This window comes from Falco cherrug, chromosome 6 (assembly GCF_023634085.1).
Source record: "Falco cherrug isolate bFalChe1 chromosome 6, bFalChe1.pri, whole genome shotgun sequence".
In the NCBI taxonomy this organism is placed as follows: domain Eukaryota; kingdom Metazoa; phylum Chordata; class Aves; order Falconiformes; family Falconidae; genus Falco; species Falco cherrug.
The window spans coordinates 69,660,644-69,688,000 of record NC_073702.1 but is presented as its reverse complement, the minus strand read 5'-3'; the positions used below and the strand labels follow the sequence as shown (position 1 = coordinate 69,688,000).

At 35.0% G+C, this 27,357-nt stretch overlaps 1 protein-coding gene across 1 annotated transcript in view; it reads left to right on the top strand.

The window, feature by feature from the left end:
- The window catches only part of GRIK2 (glutamate ionotropic receptor kainate type subunit 2), a 416,307-nt gene that overhangs the window by 246,416 nt on the left and 142,534 nt on the right, over nucleotides 1-27,357 (top strand). Inside the window, exons 11-12 of the mRNA XM_055714896.1 lie at nucleotides 2,653-2,859; nucleotides 24,637-24,860. Coding sequence (XP_055570871.1) covers nucleotides 2,653-2,859; nucleotides 24,637-24,860 — 431 coding nt within the window. The remainder of the gene's footprint in view (nucleotides 1-2,652; nucleotides 2,860-24,636; nucleotides 24,861-27,357) is intronic.

Here is a 27,357-nt window from a genome sequence, read left to right as displayed (position 1 = left end):
TCTCTTTCAATGAAGTGCACATTCTGGACAGTCAGATTTTGTTCATACTTTTAGGGACAACAGGATGACTTTGCTTATAACATGATGTGATGGCTTTCCTCAACTTCTTCCCTTCTCTGTATTCTTTTAGCTTTAGATTCTCACAAATTAAACAGTTTTATAATTTGCTTAGGATAAAAATACTGTTTTTCTCAAAGTTGCATTAATCAGCTTACAATTTCATAGCCCTCCTTTGTCCAATTGGTGAAGTTTCTTCTATTGGGAAGAGTTTAAAGATAAGCCTTTTACACTCTCCTTGAAGCTTCCATGAATTCTTAAAGGTAATTACTAATGGATTGAAAATTGCTAAAACTGGTTCTTCTGTGAATTCTTCAGGTCCAAACCTCCCAAAAATACTTAAAGTTTGATGACTCACTGAAGTTGTCTTTCTGTACTTTAGCCTAAATGCTTTTACATGTGTTTCTTGTTTTAATGCTATATATTATTTGAGCCACGTTACCTTTTTCAGAGAGGATAGGCACATGAAAATCATCAAACTGATTCTTTGTAATGTCATTTCATGGGTTTTTGTTTGTTTTGGGCAAACGATGAACTAGTTTCTAGAATTTTCTTTTATTCTTCCTTCTAGAATGTCACTTTATATCCTTAATATTGCCAGTTGTACAAAATTTGGCATTTTTACATTTGTTCCCGTATAAGTTTTATTTGTGTGTGTTTGCTTTTCTGTCTTTTCACTTCCTCTGAACTTCATTTTCTGAGTTTCAGTTCATTGAAGAATTCATGTTTGAGTCTTGTTGTTTCTTTTTTCTACACTGTCTTTTGTCTTAGTATAGCTTCTGCTTGGCCAGTAGAGTGCTTTCTTTAAGGAATTCTTATTTTACCTGAAAAACTGTTTTCCTTACAGTTGTTGTCTATGAGGTATTTAGTATCAATTGTTGAGTTTATTAACACTGTTTTCAATACATAGTTGTTCTGTCACTGTCTCTGCTTCACAAGTGTTATTCAATGATTCTTGTCATTTAAATCACTTTCAGCTTTCATGTTTTCAGTCAAGCCTTTGTTCTTGTCAGTACTACATCTAGAAGAGTTCTCCTGGAGTCATTGGCCTATCTACTGTTTGAAAAGTTTCTGTCAAAGCATCCTAGTAGCTTCTCTGGACAATTTATTTAATGATACATTCACTGTTAATTGTATGAAGATCAGTGGTGTACTTTTAAAAATACGGCCATGACCTTATTAATTTTAATAGATGTATATTAAAATAGAATCTCAGCAGTCTTGATTCAGTAGTTTGTTTTACTCAGAAAATATTTTTTAAGAAGCAGCGGGTGAACAGATATATTCTGAACACACTTCCTTTGAAAGGAAGAGATCTCCCTGCTTTCTCCTTTGCATTTTTGGTTAAAGTTCCAGTTTTATGCAGATATGGTGCTTAAATCATGTGATACCTCAAGACAGATGTTTACATCAGGAATGCTAAAAAATCCTAATTAAAGCTGCCTGTAGAATGAAGTGCCTTTAACCCCGCTGGGTGCTGATGTGGACATTTAGGGCTATATGAATTTTGTTAAGTTACCCTGGAGAGTTTATCTGATTATTCATTGAGATTTGTACTCGGTACAGTAATTGCATTTACTGTCATTTGTCTTACTTTACTTGGTGCTTATCTTTTTATTATGGTAAAAATGAAAAAAAGCTTGTCTAAAATGTGAGCAAAGACTGAGTTGTGTGTTTAACCTATAAAATACAATTCAAATATTGGTGCCATATTGTACTGGAAAACTCTACCAATTGTTTTTTATCTTTCTCCCTTCAGCTTTGTCTTTAAGGAAGGCTATAGTATATTGAGAAACAGATGTAAAAATCTTACATATTTTGCTAAATGTTTTTTCCCATAATTATGAATATTCTGCCAATCATTTTAATTTGTTTGCTGTTTTGTTTGTACACTACTTTATACAAAAAAGTCAATTGTTGTTTAAATTATAAGAAAAGAAATGTTTAAAGGGAATAAATCCAGTTTTCATGGAATGTATATCATAGGATTTTCTTTTTGAGTTAACTTGTTTCTGGTTCTACTGCAGTCTTGTAAGTGGCAGCCTATAACTTGAAACAAAGCAGTAGGTGCTTTCACTGACTTGGCCTCAGCCCGTGGGTTTTCTGTACTTTACTGAGCAAAACATTCTGAAAACCATTAAAACACTTGTGTAAAGAAAAGTGTAAAACCCAATTCTTAAAGAATTTGATTGATGTTTGGAGTTTTAATTACTTTTTTCAGTTGCCAAAGCACATTGTTACTGCATTTTAAGAAGCTTACAATATCCATCAAAACAATGCATTTGATATCAATGTGAAATGTAACTGCTAAGGAGCACATTTAAATTTAGCATTTATATGAATCCCTTGAAGATATGTCTGTGGTTAGGGTGTAATTTTTTCAAACAAAAATGAGAAGGAGGGTCTTTTGACTAACTTCATTTTGAAGATAAATAAGGACTTGAGACAGCTATAACCAAAAGCTAAAAGGATTCTACTTTTCACTTTAGCTCTTTGTACACAGAGTGGTTTCATGGCAGTGTACTACTTAAAGGTTAAAAGAAAAGAAAGGTGTAGGGGCACTCATTATCTATTCTGCTTTTTTAATGATTACAGGAAGAGCCATATGTTATGTTCAAGAAGTCTGACAAACCCTTGTATGGAAACGATCGATTTGAAGGTTATTGCATCGACCTCCTCAGGGAGCTGTCTACTATCCTTGGATTTTCCTATGAGATTAGGCTGGTGGAAGATGGAAAATATGGAGCCCAGGAAGATGCTAGCGGACAGTGGAATGGAATGGTTCGTGAACTAATTGATCATGTAAGTTAACTTTTGGAAGCTTTCTAATATCCATTTAGATTTTGATTCTGTCTATACAAATTATAAAACTTTTATGATAGTATAAGTACTGTATTGGAAAATGCAAAGTACTGTATTGGAAAATGCAGATGTTTAAAGAAGTAATGCAAGTAAATTCACATCAATTATTTATTTAGTGTAGAATTGGTGTGTTAAATGAAGACTATTTTACATCTCTGTTTTGCCTGTAGTCGGGGTTTGTTTCTGCCAAACTGGTTTAGCCCTTCTGTGGCATATGCCTAAGTCAAAATATGGAATAGGTAGTATTCAGAATTTATTTCTGAGAACAAATTTTTTTTTTTTTGTGACAAAACATAAATCTGCATTAATCAATAATCAGGTCTTCTTATAGTGGATATGAGACTTTGTTGTAGAAAAATTTCTGTGTATGTAGTGTAAAAAATTATTTGATATACACAATGAAGAGGAACATATTTCTTGAAACATTAACAATAAAGTGCAAGCAGTAAGACAAAAATATCAACATATACTAAAGGAGCTAGATAATGCGATGTGTGTCAAAGAGATACCATTGCTATTACTTGAAAATGAGTAAGGCAGGCATAATTTTGTGTCCTTCAAAGCATACTTTTCCATTTGGTCATGACAGTTGAATTCAATCTCTTAGAAACATTTCAATTTGAAAATTATGTCATTCTCCCTTTTTGCACATATTTGGGTGAATTGCTTGATATAGAGACATTTGATCAAAGAACAAAATAAAACATGTTCTGCACATTGCCGTCATTTAAAATAGGAGGAAGGGGAGACTATTTTATAGTTAATTCAAGTGAAACCTCCTAATGATGGCAGAAACTGAATGAATAGCTTGAAGACAAATATTCACTAATATTGTTTCACTTTAAGATTTCAGCAGATGGGCAGAAAATGTTCTAATCAAAATATGCGTATTACTAGGAGGGTTGTTATCTTTGTGCTTTCCTAGTAAATAATAATCTGCTATTGCTGTTACAGCAGATGTTGATTATGCCTATCTTCACACTTTTAAGAAGAATGCATGGAAGTATTATATTTATATTATCTTTCAATGTGTGTATGTATTATACCTAGCACACATACATAGAAAGCAAACAGATATTTAGCTAGATTCTCTGTCCATCTCTATAGATGTGTATTTTCACATATGTATCAATGCATAGGTATGCATAGCTCTTAGATGTGATGGTTGTTAGGTGGTATCATCATCTGGAACTAAATTTCCATGATTGGGGTAGATATTGTGGAAGCATTTCTTATATAATTTTTCAGAAGCAAAGAAAAATCACATTTTATATGGTTTTGTTATTTAGCATAAAGCTTTCTTGAGCCAGCACTAGTATGTCCTCCTAAGCTTTTCACTAAGGTAATCTTGAAATAAAATGTCTATCAATTAGTTGCAGTATTAAGTACGTGGAACAGGAGCTTTTCCAATCCTTTCCTCTTGGTAACACAGAATGGAACACGTGCTTCTTTTTCCTATAGATAACATATATCCGGACTTACAATTTATTTTGCCTTTTGCAATGATGTTTACTTAGGAATTAAAAATGTTTAGATACTCTGTTAGTGTATCACAGAAGATGTAGCCTAACTTCTTAACCTGGATCATAACTTTTACTAGTGCCTCTCTGTTTATCAATTGTTGAAATTTTCGCTTAATGTTTTCTCTGTTTTTATCTATTGAACACATGCAATTTATTTATGCATCTGTGCCCTTTATTTACATGCATGTTATTGGTACATTTTATTAGCCAGCAACACTTCAGACCTCAGAACTGATGCACAGGAAATCAGAGAATTCCAGATAGACAGCTAACACATTTGATGTAGTTAATACTTCACATGGCTCATTAGCTTAGACTTTCAGTCTTTTGCCTTAGAAAATATTTTTTAAAGTGTCAAAGAGGTTTTATTTTGTATAAAGTAGTTTATTAAACTCAATTACTATATCTTTTGGAAGGTAAAATTATTCTGCCTACACCTTTCAGACTGAGTTTCTAATTAAAATAGAGAACAGAATAAAGACAGAGTTCTGAAAGTTGTCATAGTAATTACATGTATTTGAAAAATATTTTTGAAAATTATTTTATTTTTACCTTCTTGTTATATTTTAGCTGTCAGTCACTTAAGTTCAGAAAAAAGGATACTATGCTGCAGTGTGTATCTTTGCAAAGGTAGTTCGTAGAATTTGTAATTCAAGAATAAATAAAAAGGAGAATTTTAGTATACTATGTATGTAGAAAGGAAGATCCACTATTTATATAAAGATGAAAAGTACCAAACAGAATCTAATTTTTTAAATAAACTGTTTAAATCTGTGCATAGTCACTTTACATAACTACTTGGACTCAAAAGTGTAACTGAAATGAAGACGGTTCTGAACTGAGCTCCACATATCATGTCAATCTCAGGGTTGAAATTCTGCAGTGTGGACAGAGCCTGAAGCCTTTATGTCAGGCTTTGTGTGTTTTCAGTCTCCTTTCTTATAGTTTACCCATATTTCTTCTTTCTTTGACTTTTTTACTCAGTGTTCACATATGCCATCATTCTCATACTGGTCTCCAAAGAATTAGTAGTTTCCTTTTAAATAAAAGGTAAATACCAAAAGTGAAAAATGAGTTCAGTGATTCCTCCCCTTTGACAACTGAATGATAATGAATTCTTGCTGGAAAAAGACAGTGGTCTCTAGAGCTGCAATTGGAAGAGAAATATTCACTAGCACAGCAAATATAGGAGAGATTTCCCTATGAAAACATTTTAAATTGGATTTTGCCAGTTAAGGAATCTGATTTCTTTGCCCCAATTTTCATTCAGTATTTTACCCCACTTTTTACCCCACTGTCTGGGTAATTCAAGAAAATGTTGTTAGATATTTGGGGGAGGGGGAACTAAAATCCAGGTAGCTCCATCATTTATGGATGTATTCTTCATGAAGAAGTATTCCTTCTAGTGACTTGCTGCCTTTGGTTCAAGGAAGTTATTATAAAAAAAAACATTTTTGCATTAGAAATTATTTTGTCAGGAGTTTTTCGATCAGTTATGATAAGTGTATTTCTCTTATTGTTTTGGGTTTGCATGGCAAGGTTTTTGTAGTGGGCGGGCTACAGGGGTGGCTTCTGTGAGGAGCTGCCAGAAGCTTCCCCCATGTCCAATGGAGCCAATGCCAGCCAGCTCTGAGATGGATCCTCCACTGGCCAAAGCCATGCCTATCAGCAATGGTGATACCACTTCTGGTATAGCATGTTAAGAAGGTGGGGAGGGGGAGGGTGGAAATCTGCACCAGCAGAAGAGAGGAGTGAGACCATGTGAGAGAAACAACTCTGCAGACACCAAGGTTGGTGCAGAAGGAGGGGCAGGAGGTGCTCCAGGCACCAGAGCAGAGATGCCCCTGAAGCCTGTGGTGAAGGCCATGGTGAGGCAGGCTGGGCCCCTGCAGCCCATGGAGGTTAACGGTGGAGCAGATACCCACCTGCAGCCTGTGGAGAGCTCCGTGCTGGAGCAGGTGGATGCCCAAAGGAGGCTGTGACCTGTAGGAAGCCTGTGCTGAAGCAGGTTTGCTAGCAGGATTTGTGGCCCTGTGGGGGACACTGCTGAAGCAGTCTGTTCCTGAAGGACTCTGTGAAAGGGACTATCGTGGTTTAACCCCAGCTGGTAATTAAGCCCCACACAGCTTCTTACTCACTCCCCCTCACCCAGAGGGGCAGGAAAGAGAGTTCGAAAGGAAGGTAAAACTTGAGGGTTGAGATAAGAACAATTTAATAATCAAAACAGAATAAAAATGAAAGAACAATAATAACAGTGATGACAATAACAGTTCTAATAAAAAGAAGAGGGAAAGATTAAAATCCAGAGGGAAAGGAAGAAAGGAAGACATGATGCACAATGCAACTGCTCACCGCCTGCTGACAGATGCCCAGCCTGTCCCCAGGCAATGATCTGCCCGCCCCAGCCAACCACCCAGGTATATATACCAGGCATGACATCTCATGATGTGGAATAACCCTTTGGCTAGTTGCCTCAGCTGACCTGGCTCTGTCCCCTCCCAATTCCTTGTGCTCCTCCAATGTTTTCGCTAACAAGGCAAACTGAAAAGTCTCATATCAAAACCAAATCACAGCACAGCACCAGCTCCTAAGAAGATAATGAACTCCATCCCAGCTGAAACCAGGCCAGGGACCCATGCTGGAGGAGTATGTCAAGAAATGCAGCCTGTGGGAAGGACTCAAGTTGGAGAAATTCATGGTCTCCCATGGGAGGGACACCCTGCTGGAGCATGGAGGAAGAAGCAGCAGAAACAATGTGTGATGAGCTGACCAAACCCCACTTCCTGTTCCCCTGCACTGCCTGGGGGGAGGTAGAGAAATTGGGAATTAAGTTCGACCTTGGAAGAAGAGAGGGGTAGGGGGAGGGTGTTCTTTCTGATTTGAATGGTAATAATTTAAGCTAAATTCCCCAAGTTGAGTCTGTTTTGCCTATGATAGTAATTGCGGAGTGATGTCCCTGGCCTTATCTCAACCCACAGGTCTTTCATTATCATTTTCTCTTCCTTGTCTGGTTGAGGAGGTGAGGGATAGAGTGGCTTTGGTGGGCACCCAGCATTCAGCCAGGGTCAAACCACCATAGTACACTACATAGGAAAAGGAAACAAAATCTATTCGACATTTTAATTAAAAGAAGTGAAGATGAAATTAAAACTTTAAGATCAGATGTTGAGTTTAGGATCATATGTTGACCCCCATTCGGTCTGAGGTCTTAAGAGATTTTCCTTTTGAAGACTTTTGTAAAGTTTTGTTGTTGTCATGGAACATTTTGACTTTAATAAAATAAAATAATTCTAGAAACAAGTTTTTTATCAGCTATCTTAGAAATACTTCTGCCCTTGCTACTGTGTCATGTCAATTGTGAGATACCAGGCAATGATACACATATTTTACATTTTTCTTTACTTGAATAAACAAGTGAAGGGCTCTTGTTAGAGAAAAAAATAATAATTTCATTTTGATGCTATTCTCTCTGTCTTAATTCTCCATACTTGTGGTATTATTTTTTAGCTCTTTAGAACAGATACTACTCACAGTATATTAAAATACATGTCAGGCTCTGCAAAATAATTTTCAAGTCTAATGTTAACACTTTTCTTGTCTCAAAAAGAATCAATTTTAGAATAAGATATCCTTCCACCAGCATCTGTTGAGCATCTGTGTTGAGCACATTAAATATGCCTTCTATTTTTCCCCATATAAATGCTAGTATTCTAAACGCCTGGTAATCCCAGGCAGATTTTCTTTATTTAGAGAACTACTATCTTCAATTTATGTTCATTAACATACATAAAGTAAAATATACTTTATATAAGTAAAATATACTTTATATATAATATTAAAATATAATTTTGATGTCTGCCTTCTCTGCATGTCAAATTCTTCACTGAGTTAATATTATGGCAAACTTGTTAATTTTGACTCATTAAAAAAGTTTGTGAAAGTATGGAATTTGAGAAGGTAAACAATGTGATAGTTTTTCTTAAACAAGGGCAGCATGTGTAATAGATGTGAAAAGTAATTTGTTGACAGTGCCTACCCTTACTCTCAGTGTTACTACATAAACAAGATACTAATAATTACAGATGTTCTCAAAAAGGATGGAGGATTTTGATAGGAAATCCTTTATTTCCAATATATTTTTAGAACCTATTTGACATCTTATGTCAGGCCTCATAAAATCAAATTAATCCAGAGCACTGTTCCATGGATTAGAATGTTGTACCTCAGAGGGGAAGACAGACTGTGAGAGACTAAACTCAGGATCAAATGCATAAATGAATGTTTTGGTAAAAGGTGCCTATTAGAGCGCTAGATATGTAGGCTTCTGTTTTAGCCCATAGAGATCTACTGAAAACAATCATACCAGAGCTGAGAAAGAAATTTAACTTAAGTTCTAAAGCTGTGTCCAATGGAGTCATTCAGGTTAGATGCTCCATGATCTCAAGCATGTCTGCATAAGGCAGCAAATATGACAGAGGACATCTGTCCTTTTCTAGAGCAGCCCATCTGAGGATAGTTTGGCTATACAAGGTATCTCTTATGCAGTAGACATATTCAGGAACACAAAACGCTTTTCTAGAACTTGGTCAGCTGAATTGCTCTTTAGACTCCATCACCTGTATTGATTAGATCTTTAGTGGCTGTGATGGGAATTTGAAGTGCTGTGGATTAAGCCAGAAGCCTACACATAAGGGTCTGGTGCCGCTTGACCTTCCTTAAGCTGTCCAAGGCATCCACGTAGTGCTGGCAGATCTAAGATCTGTGGGACACCCTTTCATTGATGGAGCAGCAGCTAGAGGCATGGGGATACCGTAGAAACTGTCAGAAGCTCTAATAAAAATCAGAAAAGGGCCCGGAATACAAGCCCAGGCATCTGCCTTTTGGTGTTGTCTCACACTTAGGTCTTGCTTGAAGCAGCTGTGAGATTACAGTCTGTCTTTACAAAATTACATTTGTACTGCACTTGCTGCAGCATTCATTGAGTGCTCATCTTAATTTTTTCTTTAAATTGATCTCAGTAAATGTGAGTAGATAAATTCCTCTCTTAATGAAGTATACTAAGACTTCTCCAAATGCTGATCCTTGTTTATGCAAGTAAGCATAACTGTTTTCTTATGGAATTATGCTGTTTTCCAATTACTTGTTTTTTATTATTCCTGTCACCTCTCATGTTTGTATGAGAAACCGGAAAAAATAGGGATTACTGTGAGAAACTGTAATGTGAAGAACAACTGAGAAACTTCAGCCATTAAGAACGAAAATAATAATTTTGCCAACAGTGCCTTCATAACAGGGTTGGGTTTTTTTTTTGTGTGTGTGTTCCTAATTTTTCTGTACTTTTAAATGGATAATTTAAGCTGCCTGGATAGAACTCTTGTCTTTCATCTGGTTGTATAGTTTGATGAAATATTATTTTATATAAGTTAATTAGATAAGAGAAATTATCTTCCAAATCTTGGTTTAAATTAATAATCTTCTTTCTTAGATAAAACATCATGAGGTTTTTTCATTTGTCCTTTAGAAGTAAACACATATATTAATCATAAAAATGAAAAAAACACCCAATGAGCTTGCAGGTACTTCGGTTTCACATTCCAAAATAGGCTTAATAAGGTCTGGGGTTTTTATTTTTAAGTACATGATTTCTGTTGATGGGATGTTTAACGTGATGCATAATATTACTCATGAACACAAATTATATTCACCGACAAAAAGTTATTTTTCACTTCTTATGGCAAGGCATATTCAAGCTATTCAGGCTAAGGGAAATATGTAAGAAAGCAGAGAAAGAATATAAATACTACTGTTCAAGGAGGCAGGTGTTTTACACGGATTATAATGAGTAATAGGAAAGAGCGAGTGATCATGTGAGTGTAATAGATATAACAGGTTTATAAGCTTATGTTAGGGGAATTTCCATGGGACTCACTTCCCTTTTAGTAGGACTCCAGCCCACTAATGCAACAGGAGTTCTGGTGGGACTCAAATCCACCTCCCCTCTAGAGGCCCTCAAACCCCCTAGAGCACCTCTGTTTCTGCTGGGCTCAAACCCACACTTGTGCCTTAGGGGTCCAACACTGACTGAAGACAGAGACACAGGCAAAATGTAGAATTAGAAAGGATTTTTTCTTAAGCAATGCACATACGATGCCCCAGCCTAATGCTTGGGGACATTGATATTGAGGAAGACAGGGCATTTTTTTATAACATATGTTATATATAACATATATTACAATGTAGTTGTATAGACTAATCAAATCACCTCTGTTAAGGTGTAGGCTAATCAGTTACCATTGCTTATGTAATTAGTGTGTACTTATCCTGTGCAGGTTCAGTGTGTGCTTGTCCCGTGTGTTAATCTTCATTGTTCTGAACCTGTGTAGTTGGAGTGGTTTTCTACTGTCTTCTGGTCAGTTGCTGTTCTGAGAACCTTGAGTTCATCCCTAGGCTTGGGTCACGATATTTTTCCATTGTCTGAGGGTCTTTGCGATCTGCTGGTGTTCGTTCTTAACATTTTACATGTATATTTTTGAAATGAAGGTGGAAACCGTTAGGACTCCTTCAGAGGAAGGGTTTCGAGGTTAGAAGTAAGGCTAAAGAAAACTTGTTTTGTAAACTGTGAAATTTTAGGTAAAGCATCATCAAATAAATTATATTACAGGGAAATATTTTAATTTTATGTCCTTAATACATTGAGGAAATCTCAGCTCAGTATACAAGATATAACATATACTAAATTCTGAGCACTCAGAAACCACTCGTTGGGTTTTAGTTTGGATTAATATTGAGAGAAAGATAGAATCTCAGCTCAGCAGAAACTGTAATATTTTTACTGTGTTTGAATGGTTTTCACCTGCAGAATCCATAAATCTATCTTGATTTTGGAGTTTCCAAGTATTTTCTGCTCATATTTCATTACGAAATATCTTGTTCAGCTCTCACGCTCTTTATAATAATTACTCCTTTTCTTGTATGATTTTACATGGGATACATTGAGCAGTTTTGCATTACAAAAATGGAATGTTAATTGTAATTTTTTACATAATACAGAGTTTATATACATATATATACATATACAGTATATATACAAAATTTAGGCTACGTATTTCACAAACTATGTGAGAAAGGGATAATTTTATTTCAAAACTTAGGTCTACACTAGCATCTGCAACTGAATCTCGTTGTCATTTGATGAAAATTTTAATTATGCTTAATTTTTTATATATATAATATAAATTTGAACTCTGATCCTGTGGGGAGATGATGTTTTGAGGGTTAATTTTCTCTAAAAACCACGTAGAGTTTTGGCAAGTCTGCCGTGTAGGTATAGTTTTTGCTTCAACCAGCAGCTCTGGTGAATATACATAGGTGGTAAGCTGAATGTCTACTCATTTCTGCTAACGTTTTTAATGTTATTTTCTAGTATCTTGGCATTTTATTTTATTTTTACCTTCTCTCTTAAAAAAACCCAACAAAAAAAACAATTCCCTTTTTCTGTACTCTCTGTGTGTTTTAAATACTATTAGTTGGTATTTTAGTTTTCTTGTCCTTATCTGCTTGTATTTTCAACTTTCTTATATTTTGTTTATAATGTATATTTTTCCTGATTTATCATTTAGCTGTTTGAAGGCCATCTGTTGTGAGTGTATTTTTATTTCTTAGTTTACATTTATTTACCTTGCAGATTAAGCATTACTGTTCTATGCTGAAGCATTCTTCTTTGAATTTCCAGTAATCATTATTAGTTAATTTTGTTATGTTGGCAGTTTTCCAGCACAACGTGCTCTTCAAAGAAAGCTACTAATTCACATTATTTAATATTGTGAAACAGTATTCCAACACTTTCCAGTTATTCTGTGTAATGATGAAGTATCCCGAATTCTTTAACTGTTAAGTGCTTGTATTGTATTTTTCATGTGTATGGTTACTTTTTTAAAGATTCATATTATCTTCCAGTTATTATTGTTTGCATGCTTTCTTTTCCTCATTAAAGTAGCATTTCATTTCTGTGTGAAATCTGTCCTGGGGACTATAAGATAACTTATTATGATAATTTATAATATGCCAGAAAATATCACTTGTGCTTTTTGTGCCTTTCAGTCTAATTGTTAATTGATTAATCCACAACTTCAAGTGCTCTGACCTTTTATTTCCAATGTCATTTGTCCCAAGCTGAATATGCAGCAGCAGGTGTCTCCCTGACAAGCAACTAACCGTGTCTCTTTTGCTGCTGCTTGAGCTTCTGTCTTTCTCTTCAACCAAACTGAATACTTTCGTAGGCTTACAGAACCTCTCTGCAAATTCTTACCTTGTATGTCTGAATTTATCAATGTGATTCACTCAGATATGCTGTACTAGGTATCTGGCTGTATATGATATTCCCATGGAAAAATGTACAAACAGATCCTAACTCAGAGTAAATGTTGTGCAGGAAATAAGGTTCAGATAGAGTGCAGCAGAGAGTATTGCAGGAAGCCATGAAAAAATGCCAGGGAAGTCCAGAACCTCAGTAATCTAAAGTGTGAAAGGAATCATAAACCAGAAGCTTAGGTCAAGTGTGCAAAACATATGTATTAATTCAGTAAGGAACACAGCAGAAGTGCATATATGAATTCCCTATTAAATTACAGGCAAGGGGTATGGTAATGATTTCGAGTACAGGACAGACTGAAGATGTAGTATTCAACAAATGAGCAGTCGAGAGTGAGCAATTATTTTCCAAAGAGCAGGGAACTTCCACACAGTCTGCATTTAGTTGAGCAAAGCCCGGCGATATTTCTAATATTACAGTGAGACACACAAAATATTAATGTAGGCACTTTCTCTTAATAGTCATAAATGTTATTACATGATCTTCTGAGCTGATCACATCCTATGTTTCTTAAAAAAAAATGGATGGAAAATTTAAAGTACATTTGACACCAGAAGTGGTAGGAGATTTTGACAGTAGGGTCATCTTAATAAGTAAACTGAGGTGTGTAGATTTTTTCTGATGAGCTGTACTTAAGAGGCTGTGTATCTGAATTTTGTTGAGGTTAGGGGTAAGTGAATATTACCTTCCTGTTTATTTAACTACAATATGCCCAAGTAATGTTTCCTACAGTTAGGGTATTATGGTTTTCTAATTTTAATTTTCACAATTTTAACCACTACTAATGAACCTTTTTCTTTTAAAATCCCTTTTCTTTTGCTAAGTGAAAATAACCTTTCTTTTTTCTCCATTTCTGTTTTTTCCCTTTTTCATTTTACCAGTCTTATCAATTCCTACTAGTGAACTGACAAAGAACTGAACTTAGCTTTTGGAGCAACATCCGTACTTTGTCTTTTGACATTCTGCTAGATAACTCAGGATTTTATTTAAAATATAGATGAAATTCAGAATGTTCAAAATTACTTTAGTAGCCAGGAATCCTCATGATAAATAGCATGTTTTGCTGTCTAAAATTTAGTTTGCAATTTCTATTCCTTGCCTTGACTATTTTCCTACCTGCCCACATTCATAAATAGAACATTTGCATACTTGCCTGCCCACCCTCCCATTATTTTTTTTTCCCCTTTTCTTTTTTAGGGGTAGCCAGTCACAAGTTCACAAGTTTCTGGAAATGGTGGGGAATCATTTCAAATATTCCTTGAGAAGTTACTGGTGAAAGAATGCTAGCACTGGGTAAAATCAAGTATGAATTTGGGACCAAATATTTAAGAGTCTGGGTGGAAGAATTAGTATACAAGTATTAACACTGAACATGTTTTAAGTCTAACGAGTATAATTGCCATTTATAGTTATTCGGTATTTAGACATGCCTGGCTAATGCACTTGGTTCTATAAAATGGTTAAGTTTCTGTTACAGGGTTACTGTTACCATAAAAATGGTACAGTGAATAATTGGAATTGTTTTTCACTGCGTTGCCAGTGAGGTGAATCAGTGCCCAATCAAGGCAGCAGCATGAAGTATATCAAACAAGACTCCAAAAGATAGCTCTTTGGCTCAAGCATCATTTATGCTTACAGCAATGATTAGGAACTGATTTGATCCATGGCCAGGGCTTTATTCATAAAAGTATTACATTTTTCATATCCTTTTACAGTTATCTGATCTTTACAATTACTTTTGTTGCTATAATGATAGTGAAGAAAGGTAGAAAATAACACAGGGATTATTATTTCTATGTATATGTCTGCTGAAGTGAAATATATGTGAAAATTAGAATTCTCTAATAACAGACTTAATCTCCATTGGGACTTTCTTTTTATTAGGTAAATTAATGTATCTACATTTTTATTCTGTCTCTTCTGGTTCAGAAAATGTTGGTCATTGGGGTTGACCCCATTTAGTAGAAATTAAGTTACCTGGAGAAAATTGATGATACAATTCTCTATTCAAATATGTGCTTTTCCTCAAAGGAGGATTTGCAATTTGGTTTTTCATGTCAAATCTTCAGCAAGTTATTTTTCAAGCTTATCAGGAATTTGCTCATTCAGACTGTTTCTACAATATCCATGCTTCAGTGTACAGTACTTGATCACTGCAAAGATCAAAATAAGTTCAGCTGTACAGGAAAAGTTGATTGGCACCAGTTTTCCCAATCTTTTTTTAGTCCTCCTTTCTGCCTACACAGATCTTATTTTAACCTCATTCCCCCCAGAAGTAATGATTAAGGAGTTTGATTGCATTCTTGGTAGATCAGGAATTCAGAAATTCTGCTCATAACTCTGAACATGGTACACTCTGGTGTACTTATGGTACCATGGTACACATGGTACAGTCTTCATAAGAAATGTTGCTACTTAACCTCTGCTTGGATTTTCTTCATTTGGAAATGGTAACAGAAGGATTTTGAAAGACTTGCATGAGACATATATCAACCAGAGGTGTATGCATGAGGCACAATTACCACAACCAAATGAATTCTTAATATCATTACTGAGGCTAAAAGTTTAAAAAGGAAAAAAAGTCTAAAAGCTCCGTGCTGCAAATTGCCTTTTGCTCATCTCCAGATACTTCCAACAAATCTCAAAGTGAACATTTCATGGAAGGTAGGGAGGAGGGACTGTGGAATCCTGGAGTACATCAACTTTCACCAAAACAGCATTTTGGTAAAAGAGTTTCAGGATGTGTTGATGGGAGATGTGTCCCTGGGAACGGTGCCCAAAACATAACATTGCTGTTTGGAGAAATGAAAGGTACTAATTCTGATCTGTTCTTACAGTGTCAATGGTAATTCAGTTGTTTAAGAAAACTATATGAAATTTGAAGATTAGAGTTAAAAAACAAAAAAGAAACTGCTAGCAGTGCAGCCTTACTTAAGTCCAAAATACACCAAATTAAACTGTGTGTGTATGTGTGTTTGTCTGTGTGTGTGTGTTGGGAAGAAAATCATGTTACTTTGTCACAATAGCCTGGAATTGATTTACACAATTTTTATTCTACTGTTTCCTGACCGCTGAGGGCCTGATTAGCAGTAATGTGTAGCAACTTCCAAAGATGAGTAACTTCCTGAGAATGTAAGTGTGAAACAAATATATACACACACACACATATGCATGCCAATGGCTGTACATAAGTGCTTGAAAAGGATGAGTGTATATTTTTGCATGAATGTGTGGAGCATGGTAGTCATAAAATACTAGTGGAAAATGAAAAAGTACAGATACTTGTTAGAATTTTTTTTACTCAGGATATTGGATAAATAAGGGACATACTGAAACAATGTTTTATATACAAAACCCATGTAATTCATCCATAGGATTTGCATTTTATTTTTATTAAAGATGGATGTTAATAAGTCTATCCTGGTATCTTCAGTATTTAAATAATGCCTGGAGTTCAGATAAGCTTTACTAAATTTAAATACATTTCACAAGTTAGCTTACATATAGCCTAGGCAGAGCAGAACTAGATTAGGATCTAGTGCATAAAACCACTGCTAACATTTTTCTTCCTTAGATTTGTGACAATATGTTGTGGTTTAACCCCAGCCAGCAACTAAGTACCACACAGCCACTCAGTGAGATGGGGAGAACTGGACAAACCCATGGACTAAGATAAGAACAATTAATAAAGTAAAAAAAAAAAGAGAGAAATAAACAACAACAAAAAAAACCCCAATCAACAATGACAATAAGAATTGTAATGAAGAGGAGAGGGAGAAAGAGAGATAAAACCCAAAAAGGAAAAGAAACAGGTCATGCAGAGTGTAATTGCCCACCACCCGCTGATTAACACCCAGCCAATCCCTGAGCACCGGTCAGCAGCTCCCAGCCAAACCTCCCCCCCCCCCCCCCCCCAGTTTATATATTGAGTATGACATTCTATGGTATGGAATATCCCTTTGGCTAGTTTGAGTCAGCTGTCCTGGCCCTGCTCCCTCCCAGCTTCTTGTGCCCCTCCTCACTGGCAGAGCATGGGAAACTGGAAAGTCTTTGGTTTAGAGTAAGTACTACTGAGCAACAACTAAAACATCAGTGTGTTATCAACCTTATTCTCACACTAAACCCAAAACACAGCACTCTTATCGTCTACTAAGAATAAAACTAACTCTATCCCAGCTGAAATGAGGACATTATTTTTGGGTAATAAAATATGTACTGTATTAGACATTCTTTTATAGTTAGGACACATGCAAAGCATTGCTTGATGTATGTTTTGAGAATATACACAATGTAAAAACACTTCTGTTTTTATTTCCTATATGATGGAGTTCTCTAAAAAGACCATTTTTTGTTATTGCTTATAATAATGATCAATTTTAATTAAAGCCTAAGATACTGGAATTTAATGATTCATTGAGAATTTCAGGGTGTGGGCTCTTTTAAGAAAAAAGTTTAGCCCTTGTGATGGCTGCATCAAAATGCAGCTGGAGGGGACAAGCACACAGGAGGTTGATTTTATTCATATTAATAAGTTTTATCCCCTCAATTAAATAAGCTTATGAAATGATAGATTTCAAAAAAATGTCGATGAGAATTGTAATCAGTAAGAGGTAACAATATCCTGCAGTGATCTTTGCTCATCCAAATGATACACAAAAACTTTATTAATAATTTTGGTTCCTTTGTACAGAATTGCAGATGACAAAGTGATACAGAAAAGTGGGAGCAAGTCAAATTTGACACGTTAACTTGATTGCATGATGAAATGAATTCACTGAAATAATCTGAAAAAAAACTCATATATTGGAGAACAGAATTTGTGTCAAAATTAAGAAGTGTAGGATTTTTTTGTCCTGAGTGCAGTAAACTGAAAATCTAGGTGACACAACTGGTCACCAACTGGAAAAAAACCCAACAGTTCCAAGGAGTTGTGGTAAATCTGGAAAGTATAATGAAAAAAAATGCTAACAACAAACAAGAAATCAATGTTTACCTTTGTATTTTATTTCCAGAAGCTGCACTGGAACATGGTGTCCAGTAATTTTCATATTTAGTAACCATCACTGGTATAAAAATAAAATTTTGGAAAAAAAAGAGTGTGATAACTGTGTAGAAGAGCTGTAAGATTTTAGTTGGTTTAGGTACTCATAATTTTTTTAATTATATATATATATATTTTTTTTTTTTTTAAGGGAGGAATTTCCCTTTCCTGAACTCTAAGCCACAATATCTACACTGTCGGTAAATGTTGTCTTTGGCAGTTTGCCCTTTCTGTGGATATGTTAATCTTGCTCTTCTAACCATTAGAAAAGCCCTTTGTGGAAAACTCTGCTGGAGTGAAGTGATAAGAATTAAGGCTGAGATTTTATTATTGCAAATTAATGTCATCCATCTTCCTGCTAAGTGTAGTTTCATGGTGCGCTGCCCTTAGCCCTCTTACATGCAATTTGTGTAACTGTTGGTTAAAACTAAGTTGGTGCAAAATAGTTTAGTGAAAGCATTCTATAAATGAGCAGATAGAAACTTTGTGACTATTTTGAATGGGTACTCATGTTACATCTTTTCAGCTATTAAATCTAATCCATGCTAGCATAGCTACAGGAGAATGGGCTAGAAAATATTTACTAACCTTAAATAAGAGGAAATAATGTAAAATAATTAATTATAGAGTTCCTGATGGGTTCAGTACTAGTGTTTTTCTCTGAATTAAATATTCAGAGAATAACAAAGGAGCAAATGGAAAACAATACTGAAAGTCAGTTATGGACATGGCTAGGCTGATTAAAAGATATGCCCAATCCTATTTAAAAGCCACCGTAGGAAGGATTCCAAATGTTTTTGTCTAGTTGAATGCAGCAAGTTTTTTTGTATTAGTGGACAACAGGCCAATTATTTTTTTTTGAGATCTGATTCTGAAAGGCAATGATCTTGTTGGTTACTAGATCAGGACCCTCCTTTAAAGACTGCAGCAACGTAGTTGACACCATCAATAGTTACCACAGCTGTTCAGGACTTTGCCAAGAAAAGTATTAGCCATGCTGACATAAAGATGTCTAAAGAAATGAAACAGCTATGGAATATTACTGAGTGTCAGTAAAATGAATCTGAGTAAATCACCAGTATTTCAGTAACTTTTTGTGCTAGTAAATACTGAGAAGCAGCTCAGCAGTTAGAAACAAAGACGTGACTTGAGCCAGTACCTATTCAAACTGTCATCATGTTACTTTATTGTGTTAAATTATTATGTTAATAAAATAAGAGCAGCTAAAATGGCACCTATATAGGATATTGTTAGCAATTAATCTTAAATTATACAAGTCAGGATCCCACAAATCAGAAGGCATGACATGTGAACTTGGCTATCTAGTTTGGACTTGTTTTGGACTTTATGGTATGTTACTTACATTTGGCGAAGGTAACAACTTCTAGTAGCAGCTTTCCAGGACCTGTGAGGAGGTTATCAAGAGGATACATCTAGGCTCTTCACAGTGGTTCCTGACAGGATGAAAAACGTCAATGGGCATAAACTGAAAACCTCCATAAGTTCTCTAGAACAAACTGCTACACTGCTTGTCTGTAGAAACTTCTTCGCTATGTGGACAGAGTAGCAGTGGAACAGGTTACCCACAGGCGTTATGTTGTTTTCATCCTTGGAAGTGTTCAAAACTGAGTAAAGTCCAGAGCAAGCTGGTCTGATCATGTAGCTTCTTTGAACAGGAGATTGGACTATAGACTTCTTGATGTCTCTTCCCACCTGAATTGTCCTATGATCTCATTAAAGGTACTAGAAAAGCATTAAAAACAATTTATGTCAAAATAATGTAAGTAGTAAGTTAAAATCAAAATAGCAATAAAGCCCTAATAAAATCTTAGTGGTTTCAAAAGGAAATGAAGATCTCATGTCAAGACCAAAAGCTTTTCACAGGGTGTAAAATTTTTTAGAATGTAGCAGCATGAACAAGGCAGTTAAAGACAGAGCACAAGCTTAAAAGCAAACTACAATCTTAGCTTTACAAATCAGTGTCAGGGAAATGCACTTCTGTGAACAGGAATAATGCATAAGCTCTCTGTGCATTAACAGCCCGTTAAATGGGTTTAAAGAGTTGAAGCTGGGCATTAGCCTTCCTCTGTTTAGCTTAGGGATGCATTTTCTCCAAAGGGAATGTAACTGAAATTCAGCTCTCAGTTTAACAATCCCAAAAGTTTGAGGTGGCTGAAGAAGTTTATATTGACTTAGGGTCTTAGGCTGAAGAGCAGACAAAATGGATTAGAAAGAAGCCTTATGCATTTTTCCTTTTGGAAAAGTAGCTTCCTTCATTTTGAAAAACAGTTGCAAGCAGTGAGTGCATTGCTGCCTCTATAGAAGTAAAATTACTAAAATCCATTTTCAGTGTATGTGTAATTTTGTGCCTATTACACAATCACAATATGATTGTACAGACTGTATAAACAACTGAGAATGGATATAGATTGTATGATTCCCTCTGCATTTTTAATATGAATATTCATGGCTGCTAAATCAATCCAAAATATTAGCAGCAAAATTCTTACCAGAAGACTCCATTTACATAGGTTAAAGAACTCCATTGTTATGGTGGAATATTCTGTAGTTGTAAAGTCTAATTAAAAATACCTATTAGTCGTTTTGTGGTTTCTGTGTATAGATTGTGTTTAAACTCTTCTTTCCTGTAAATGAAATAGGTGAAAGTTTTTCAGAAAAGAATCACTAAAACAACATTCAATCATTGTTTCTATTTCCTTTCCCTAATATTGTTAGTAGAAGCTATTAAATACTTTCAAAGCTCAATTTCCCCCAAAAGTAATGTGGCAGTTTCTCTGAGTTATATTTTATAGCATTAATGTTCACATACAAAATATCAATATCTGCAAATACCATTTTACTATATGCACTGTGGCCCGTGCACTATTCAACATCTGTGTGCAGATTTCTTGCTAAAGTTGTTTGTAGCTGCATGCATAGATTGAATTTGGGGTAAAACTTGTCTTTGAGGTTATGTGCCAAATTTCAGCCCTGTGCAACCGAAAAAAAATGTCCTCCCTTTTTTCTTTAAATGTTACCTTATGTAAAATAGTCAGTCAACATGCTGATTGGAAGTAAAATGTAAATGAAGAAACAAAGGAGGAGTATTTTAGCATGCCATAGGAACTTCTGTCGCACAAATAAATCATGTATACCTTGAGTTGTTTGCTGTTAAGTGAGCATCCTACAACTGCACATGGCAGCACAGCAGGGAAACCTTTACACAACTGTGAAGACAGTATGAGCAGTCCTCATATGGCACAAAAAGATGAGGAGATGTGACAATCCCTGCTCAGAGTTCTGTACTAATGTAGAAAGTAGGCCATGCTGAGAGTGCATATACTAGTATGAAAGAAGAAAATATCATTACCTTTTAAGATGGAGTGTGAAGATGGAAGATTGAGTACTGTTGAGAAGGAAGGTACTGTTGAAAACGTAAAGTTCAAAATATCTGATGCACTTGGAGAAAGCTAAGTGGGAATAGCTGTCAATAGTTGACTTTGGAAAGTGTCCTGTCGAGCATGATCAACTCTGTTTCTTCCTCCCTCTTGTCTGGGCCATTCTCTTCCTTGCTAGAGAACCTCTCTTTGGAAAACTGTCAAGATGGATGCAGAATGTGAGTGCCGTTCTCCAGTTTATCATGCCATGTCTTTGAATAGTGGAGTGAATGCAGAATTGTGATTTCCTCACACTTGCCATAGTTAAAGTAAGAATTTATTGTGAGGAGTATTTTTCCCCAGTCTCTGCCATCTATGGCAATATGGCATTATTGTCTGCAGCGTGCTTCTTCATCACGTGGTATGGTTACAGTTCGTGTTGCTGTACAAGGCTTCCATTTTGCTCAGGACTGTGCTTTGCGTTGGAATGTCCTTGCTAGACTTACTTGTTTCTAAGCACTATTGTAACCTTTAGTTGGTGCAGAACTTTTCTCTGTAGCAGCTAGCTTATCCTCACCAGTCCTTGGATGCTGTCATAAAAAGACATTCACCTAAGTACCCTAAAGTCAAGAATAAGGGCTGTTGAAGATTATGTTTATATTATATATCTATATGTTTATATTATATATATATTATAAATTAATCTTTTTTCCTTTAAAAAATAGAATCATATATATATTCAGTTTAAAAAGTGGATTCATACATTATTGCCAAATGAAACTAATGTTTGTTATGGAACTTATCAGAAACCCATTCTAGGATGTACTCATTTGTTGATGTCAATAAATGTAGATTTCTAATATCCTAATTTTACATCATTCCTCTCAAATTCATCCTGAGAAATTAACTGAAGAGAATTCTCTTACCTAAATTTCTTCATTTTAGGAGGGTGTAGGAAACCCTGGTACTGCACTTCTTGAAACTTGGCCCCTTGTTTCTCTTACTTTCAAGTAGTGTAATTTCAGAATGAAACAATTACCAAAAGAATTGACTACTTTGGAGATAACATATATATCAAAATATATTTTGAAGATATCATATATAGCAAAAGTAGTTACATGTGGCAGTATTACATTTTTTTGTTAGTCATTCTAGAAGATTTTTGTTTCCTCAGTCACTAAAGATTGGATTTTATTTTTTGTTGAGGTGCTTAATTTTTGTTCTTATGGTGATATACTAGTTCAAGAATATTGAAGTAGAGTTATATAGCTCTGAAGAAAATCTTGAAATATCAAGATATGGACCTGTATTTTGGATCTGTGACTCCCAGGTTGGGATATCCAATTATCCTGTTCTGTCATATAAGGCATGCGTTATTTCTTTTTCAATTACTTTTCTGATTTCATCTCCAACTTCCCTAGGGCTTTCCCTCACTGGAGGTAGTTACATCTCACTTTACAATTCACTTCTACAGTTTTGTTTTCATCTAATGACCAGGGGTTGGATTTCCTATGGTATTTATTAAAATAAATAATTTGTTATTCATTAAGGCTCTATTAATGTTTTAAGACCAAAATGCACAACTGTGAATAGCCTTCCAAAATATCTATTTTCTCTGACTTTGGGCAGCTGCATCTTCTGACAGCCTCTAGATCAGGGGTCCTCAAACTTTTTAAACAGGGGGCTGGCGCGCGGATGAAGTGGCAGGCAGTCATCTGCGGCTGCTTGGTTCCCCCCCCAACCCCTGGTGGGGGGGGGGCAGGGGCCGGATTGAGGGCCCTGGGGGGCTGTATCCAGCCCATGGGCCATAGTTTGAGGACCACTGCTCTAGTGAGTTAGCTTCAGGCTCTTAGGGTAAGGACTGCTAGTTGCCTTGCAAACTAATAACTTTAGTCGTTATGTTCCTCAAACTTCTGCATGCTGACCTGTAACTTTTAATCCAAATTAAATTTAGTTTCTTTACTGTTTTCTTTCTGCATCATCTGGAATTTCATCAGTAATACAGAATTCTTAAAAATTCAGCAGCTGTGGAATAAAGCCTTGATGGTCTGATTAATACCTATAAATTCTGAATAGAGTGGAAATGAAGCATATGTCATGTTTTTGACCAGTAAACCCCTACCAAATTAAATGAACAGTGCCAACAGAATTTCACATTTTAACATAGAAGGACTTTACTAGAGCAGATCTAATGATATGATAAATGCTCATAACAATAGACTACAGTAGAACTTTGTGGAAGGTAAGACAACAAAAAACCCACATGTTGAAATGTTAGAACATTGTATGGGATTTTGAGTGTTACACAATATATGCAACACCAGCCAAGCAAAAGAGAGTATATAAATATATGAATTTATACAATTTTATTTGGTATAAAATATCTGTAACTTGATCTAGAACAAGCATTCTGGAAAAGGTGTTATTTGCAGCTATGTTACTTAGATAACAGTATTTCACACTAACTATACCATTTCTGTCATTACATACCTATATTTACATACAGTTTACAAGGAATTCTTAGTTTACAGCTTGCCAAGTTTTGTACTGCATAATTTCTCACTCTGGACTTTTCTCTTTCATATGTACACATGTACATTTACACACATGTACACATGCACACATACTCAGTATTCTTTCAAGAGCTGTTGACAGAGATGGAAAAGTACCTGTTGTAGATTTCTTGTCACTATGATTTTCATTAAGTTTCAACTAAAAAAAGAATAGAGACCTTTTACTTATCTCCTATGACTTATTGCTGTAATAACTAAAACTAAATGCAAATTTAAAAAATACTGCATGATTTAATTTTAAATGCTGCAAGTGATTTACAGTTATCTACAAGTTTCATAGTGATTTCTGCAAACTAGTAAGAACAGTTGTACTTAGAATTTACTCCCTGTAGCAACCTTTCATGTATAGCACTTCCCATTTAAAAATATTCTTCATTTTCTATCAATGCTTTTATGCTAAGAAAAGCAAAACTCCTTCCTGGAACTTTCTTTACACTTTTTCACATCTGCTTCACAAATATGTTAGCTTCTAAAGGGCACAGTGAAGGAGTGACAAAGAGAAGACATATGTCAATATGTTGATGTTTTTAAAAAAGTTTTAACAGATGTGATAATGGATGTTCTTGTTTTCTGCAAGATGTGATATTTTTCTTCACTTCTATCCCTGTGATAATGTTTTTCATTTTCTCTAAATGCTGACGTGTCAGTTTAGCAAACAGAAAGTAGAATAAATCTCTTTCCTTATAGGGAGAAGAGAGTTCTAAATTTCAGCCTACCTTGTACAAGAACAAACCTGCTTCATGTAAAGTTTGTGTTTTGACAATCTGATTATCTGCTTCAACCTGTGTCTTCTGACTTATAGCCTGTTTCTCTTTTGTATTTCTGTTAACAGAAAGCTGACCTTGCAGTTGCACCGTTGGCAATAACCTATGTTCGAGAGAAGGTCATCGACTTTTCCAAGCCCTTTATGACTCTTGGAATAAGTATTTTGTACCGCAAACCCAATGGTACAAACCCGGGCGTCTTCTCCTTCCTGAATCCTCTCTCCCCTGATATCTGGATGTATATTCTGCTGGCTTACTTGGGTGTCAGTTGTGTGCTCTTTGTCATAGCCAGGTAACATGTCAACTTTTGTGATTTTTTTGGCAATTGTTATAATCTTTTTCTTACTAATAATTGTCAAAAGTCACAAAAATTTTCTTACTTTCATACTCTTATATTTTAACTTCATGACGTACAGAAGAATAATTAATGATGAGGGTTATCACTTTTAATGTTCTCCAGTGCCATATTAAGTCTCCAGTTTTTTATGTCACTAAGCCTTGAGTAAGCTAGCTAGCTTTCTTCTTTTATTTACAAATTTAGAGACACTAGAAAGTTTACAAAATGTCTTCCCCCATTTATGCTGTGTTTAGAAAGGCAGGGGTTGGCATGTTTTATTTTGTTAACCTGATTTCATTTGACACTGTGGTGCTTAATCTCAAATTGAGTACTTAGCTGCCCATGTTAATCCTAGATGTCCAAACTGGGCCTCTACCTGTTACAAGAGATGTTACTTCATGTAGATTAATATCTTAGAAGTAGGGTAACTATATAGATTTTAATTATGTGCTAGGTAAAATCCCTGAGATACTTCACGTTAAGTTCCAGACTGGAATATACTTGGAAGCATGTTTAGTTGAGCTTTCAGAGTTAATGAACTCAATACAACAATTGTTAAATTATAAATTTATTTTATATATAAGGCTCACTTTTTAATCTGTTTTCTTCAACATAGGCAAGCAGAAAAACATCTTTTGTCAAAAATTCCCATTATATTTACCTTTTCCTGGTTAAGTAATTAGGACTGACTCCAGAGGTCACAGAAATACAGTCTTATATGTTGTAACGTTGACTTTTGCTGTGACAGCAAAAAAAATTCAGAACAGTAAATCAGTGATTCCCAGGAATGTAAATGTAATCTCTTTTGCAGATTCCTCTTAGTAGTCATTGTACGTATTTTTTTAAAATCAAATACATATGAACTATATTGGCTTTTATCTCTTCAATAAGATTTTTAAAAATGTTTGACTTGATGATGCAATCTCACTTCATCCCCAATATATTTATTATTTCATTCTGCGATACACAGTATATTCTTCCTATTTTTATTTTCTTATTTTTCTATAGTTGATATCAGGGTTCTCCATCTTTCTTTGATAATGTGCACTTTATTTTGGAGCAGTTGTACCATTCCTTTACTAAAGGGAGAGTCAATAGTTTTAGAAATTATTTTAAAAGTAATTTAGCAAGATCACCTGTGCATAAGGTATATGAGGCACTGAAGTAATAAAGATAACACTGAAGCATATTCTGTAATGAATAACTTTGCTTGCATGCCTTCTTTAAAAGTCTGCTTTAAAAAGCCAGACTTACATGGGAAGATTCTTGAGAGATCAGTAGATTGTATTGGACTATATAAACAAGTAAACTCATTTCTGAGGTGTTCCTGTGATACAGATACTTCTGAAAGCACAGTCAATCATAAATCACAAATGTTATTTTTTAAACACCTCATGTAAAATATTTATGTTTGTCCAACAGTTTTCACTCTATTGTTATAACTGAAGGACATTTTCAGCACGATGCAGTGTATTTGACAGGCAGCTCCCAGGAATGTCAGTAGGAGTTGTATGGCTGAGTTCCTACTTATGCTTTGAAAACTTGTCACCATATTTTGTATGAATGTTTTCTTGAAGTTTGTTTTTATTTTTTTTTTTGTTTGTTTGTTTAAGCTATTCAGTCATTTGATCTCACTAGCAGAACTGGAAAGACTATTTATTTTTAAACAGAAGTGCCACATAATAGACCGGTATTGTTGAACTTTTTTCACTTGTCTGTTTTTATGACCAATACCGTAAATTCCTTACGTAGTTGGAAGCATTACCTTCATTGTAAAGCAATATGAAATGCATTTTATACTAAGCAGAGGAGTTTCATTTTTTGTAGAGTTGTATAAAATACCTTTTTTACACCTAAATTTATATCAGCTTTCAAATGTAGAGATTTTCAATACCTCTTAACTTATACAACCAAATATTTGCTAACACATTTAGAAATAAAAGATCTAGGATTATGTAAGACAGTCTACAGATTTTAATCATAATGCAAAGTGACTTTATAGTATGTGATAGCATTTTCTAACACTATAGTTCATATAGGGAAACAGGTCTAAGTTAAAAATGTAATCTGCTGAATATTAAAGAGATAAAAGGACATTATTCGAAAGAGCCTTTTGCGAATATAATTCACAAAAGGTATCTGTCATGTAAAAGAAGATACTGCTAAATGAAGTGTAGTGAAGAGGACCTTGCAGTATGGTGCTGACTATGTATTTTCAGTATAGATTATAAATTAGGTATTGCACACCTGATGATGTGTTTTTCAGTCCTTCTGTCATGAAACTGTTGGATTGTATGCCACTAAATTAATAGGTTCCACCTGGAGTGTCTTACTAAGAAGATTTCTGTTTCATAACAATCCTTTCATAATGAATGTTGAACTACCAGTGTTTCATAATAATTACTATGTGTTTCATAATAAGGTGTATCTATGTTTGGAGCAGTACTTAGTA